This window comes from Haliaeetus leucocephalus, unplaced genomic scaffold (assembly GCF_000737465.1).
Source record: "Haliaeetus leucocephalus isolate CR32 unplaced genomic scaffold, Haliaeetus_leucocephalus-4.0 Scaffold188, whole genome shotgun sequence".
NCBI classification, from domain to species: domain Eukaryota; kingdom Metazoa; phylum Chordata; class Aves; order Accipitriformes; family Accipitridae; genus Haliaeetus; species Haliaeetus leucocephalus.
The window spans coordinates 1,198,554-1,201,332 of NW_010972624.1; the positions used below are offsets into that span (position 1 = coordinate 1,198,554).

At 45.4% G+C, this 2,779-nt stretch overlaps 1 protein-coding gene across 1 annotated transcript in view; it reads left to right on the forward strand.

Moving 5' to 3' along the window:
• LOC104830409 (telomere length regulation protein TEL2 homolog) overlaps nt 1–2,779 on the forward strand; it is a gene marked incomplete at its 3' end in the record, with an annotated part of 14,088 nt that overhangs the window by 10,620 nt on the left and 689 nt on the right. Inside the window, exons 15-17 of the mRNA XM_010565265.1 lie at nt 914–985; nt 1,552–1,722; nt 2,454–2,545. Coding sequence (XP_010563567.1) covers nt 914–985; nt 1,552–1,722; nt 2,454–2,545 — 335 coding nt within the window. The remainder of the gene's footprint in view (nt 1–913; nt 986–1,551; nt 1,723–2,453; nt 2,546–2,779) is intronic.

Sequence of the window (2,779 nt, forward strand, 5' to 3'; positions counted from 1 at the left end):
CACAGGCAAAAATTTAAGCAGCTGAAGTCTCTTGCTAGCTTGATAGAAGTGTGGCAGAATAGCTCGTTCATGTCTGACGGCATTTATGCAGAGATGGGCTATGTACTGAAGAATCTGCAATGGATGACAACAGGAAAGAGAAAACTGTAAGAGCTGTAATGGACTGGAGGAGCTGTTTGGAGGCTGTTAGTATGAGTATAGCTGACAAGGCAAGTTAGATAAGGACTTCTTGCACTGAAGGGGAGATGGTTTCACATAGAGGGAAGTTGAGGCACAGAGGGCTTATCTAGAAGAACACTTGACTGGTGATTTTAATCATAGAATGGTTTGGGTTGGAAGGGACCTTTAGAGATCATCTACTTCCAGCCCTCCCTGCCATGGGCAGGGACATTTTCACTACATGAGGTTGCTCAAAACCCCATCCAGCCTGACCTTGAACACTTCCTATGATGGGGCATCTGCAACTTCTCTGGGCAACCTGTTCCAGTGTCTCACCACCCTCATAGTAAAGAATTTCTTCCTTATGTCCAGTCTAGATGTATCCTCTGTCAGTTTAAAACCTTCACCCCTTGTCCTATCAGTACAGGCCCTGGTAAAAAGTCTCTCTCTGTCTTTCTCATAAGCTCCCTTTAAGTATTGAAAGGCCACAGTAAGGTCTCCTTCAAAGTGCCAAAGCTGCCATGGCAGTTGTTCGGGTACCTCTGCATAGCTACTTACTTCCTTCAGGAGAATCTAGAGGTGAAAGTGTCTGAATTTTCCCTATTTGCACAGCGTGTCTCTTCCCTTCTCTTGGAGGCTTGTTGTTAACTAACAGGAAGCAGGACTTCTCCTGAAATGGAGTGCTTTTAGAGTTAGTGAGAAGGCTGTTTCCAGCCTGGGTTTGTGTTCATTGTGCCTTGATTTTTCTGTACAGGTAGCAAAGTACTTGACCTCCCAGTTCTACTCTCTGAACTACAGTCTTCGTCAGCGCATGGACATTCTTGATGTAAGTGCTCTTCTTTTAACTTCCCACTTCCCTTGTGTCTGTTGCACCAGTGCTGTTTCCCTGAGATGTAATGGGGTTACCCTGTATTCCTCGTAGGAGGAGGCAGACATGGGAATGTCTTACGTTAGTATTTGTGCCTGGCATTCCCCTCTCGTTTGTAATCCTGCTACGCTCCATGTGTACAGTGATCCTTCCTCACAGAATGCAAAACATAGGATGCTTATTTGCCTAGGAGAAGCCGCTGTTTCCTAACACATCATCAGTCTGTAATATCTTCACTTTCTGAAAGACAGCAATCTGCCTGTGATGACTCCTACGTCATTTCACTTACTGTGTCTGAAGAAGGGAGCCACTGTTCTGTTTCAGGGCTAAGTGACCAAGTGCTTGGTCAGTACCTCAGAGCCAACTGTTTGTTTGGGGATCAGTTACCTTGCTGTTCTTCATTCTAAACCTGTTGTGCCTTTCTGCTTTGCTGTTCCTATCAGTTTGCGTGCAGGTAACTCTGTTGTGGTTCTCTAGTACAAGGATTACCACTTTTTAACAGAACCTCTCTCTTTTTCGTCTAGGTATTGGTTTTGGCAGCTCAGGAACTGTCCTATCCCAAATCCCATAGGAAGACCAAGCATTCTGGTGCCCAAAACCCTTGTATCCAGCTCCTTCCTGGAAGTGACAGCTCTAAGGACTGGAGAAGAATTGTTGATGAGAGGATCAAAAGCAAGACTCGGAGATTTGCTACGGTGAGGCCAGGGCAGAAACAAACTAATGTCAAATCCAGCAAAAATAGGTATGCTAGGAGTTGCTGTAGTTCTGTCTGGAAAGAGTAAAATACCTGTGAAATTGGGCCCAATCCAAAGGAAAGACTGTGTAACTTCAAATATAAATTTATCTTAGTATCTGGCTGAATCTTTCAGTGCAGAGTACCAACCCTTGTAGTTCTCTTCCAGCAGGGAAAGGAGAATAAACCTTGAACTCCTTGCCTTGCCTTGAGGGATAGTTGTTGCTGTTCTATGTTTGTTCTGAGCTTGTCTGGCCACTGCAGGGAGCTGTGACTGCACCTCACAGATCCTAGAGCCTCCTCCATCAGACTAGCTGCCTCTGGACTGGACTGTCTCAGCCTTCCTACTTTTCAGGGAGATAAATTAATGCCAGTTTCCTGGTTCCCAGAAATCCCTTGTGGTTCATCCTGGAGAACTTGTTTTCCAAAACTCCTTTATCCCTTGCATGTTCTTGTTTCTTCTATCTAGCCCAGCAGTACTGAGCTATATTGTACTAAAATACTTAGATGTGTGAGAGGATCTGAAATGGGAAGTGAGCCATCCAGTTTGGAAACTAGTAGCCATAGGCATACAAGCAAGCAGTGGCTGAAAATGAGATGGCTGCAAGGAACCCATAGCCTTGACAGTGTCCAGTGAAGTGGAAGAGTCGAATGCTGCATGTTGTGTCTAGACTTCATTTTTCTCTTGGACAGGGTCAGTCTCAAGCGGAACTTGCTTCCAGCCCAAATGAGTTCAGTTCTGTTGTTGGGCACTTCTTTTTTCCATTGATTCAGCAGTTTGACAGGTAAGTGTGAATACCTTGGGATGTAGGCATGGCAGCTGCAGAGTGAACCTTTCTGCTTGTTCTGCTTGCCTCAGAGCAGCAGACTGAAGCCCAGAAGCTGTACGGGAGTCCAGTGACAACACACTGATGCCTGGCTCATGCATAAAACTTAGAGAGGAGGGGTATGTGGTCTCTTGAACTTATCCTATGAAGTCTTGTTGGACAGGAGTGCATAAGACCCTGCAGAAGTGAAGA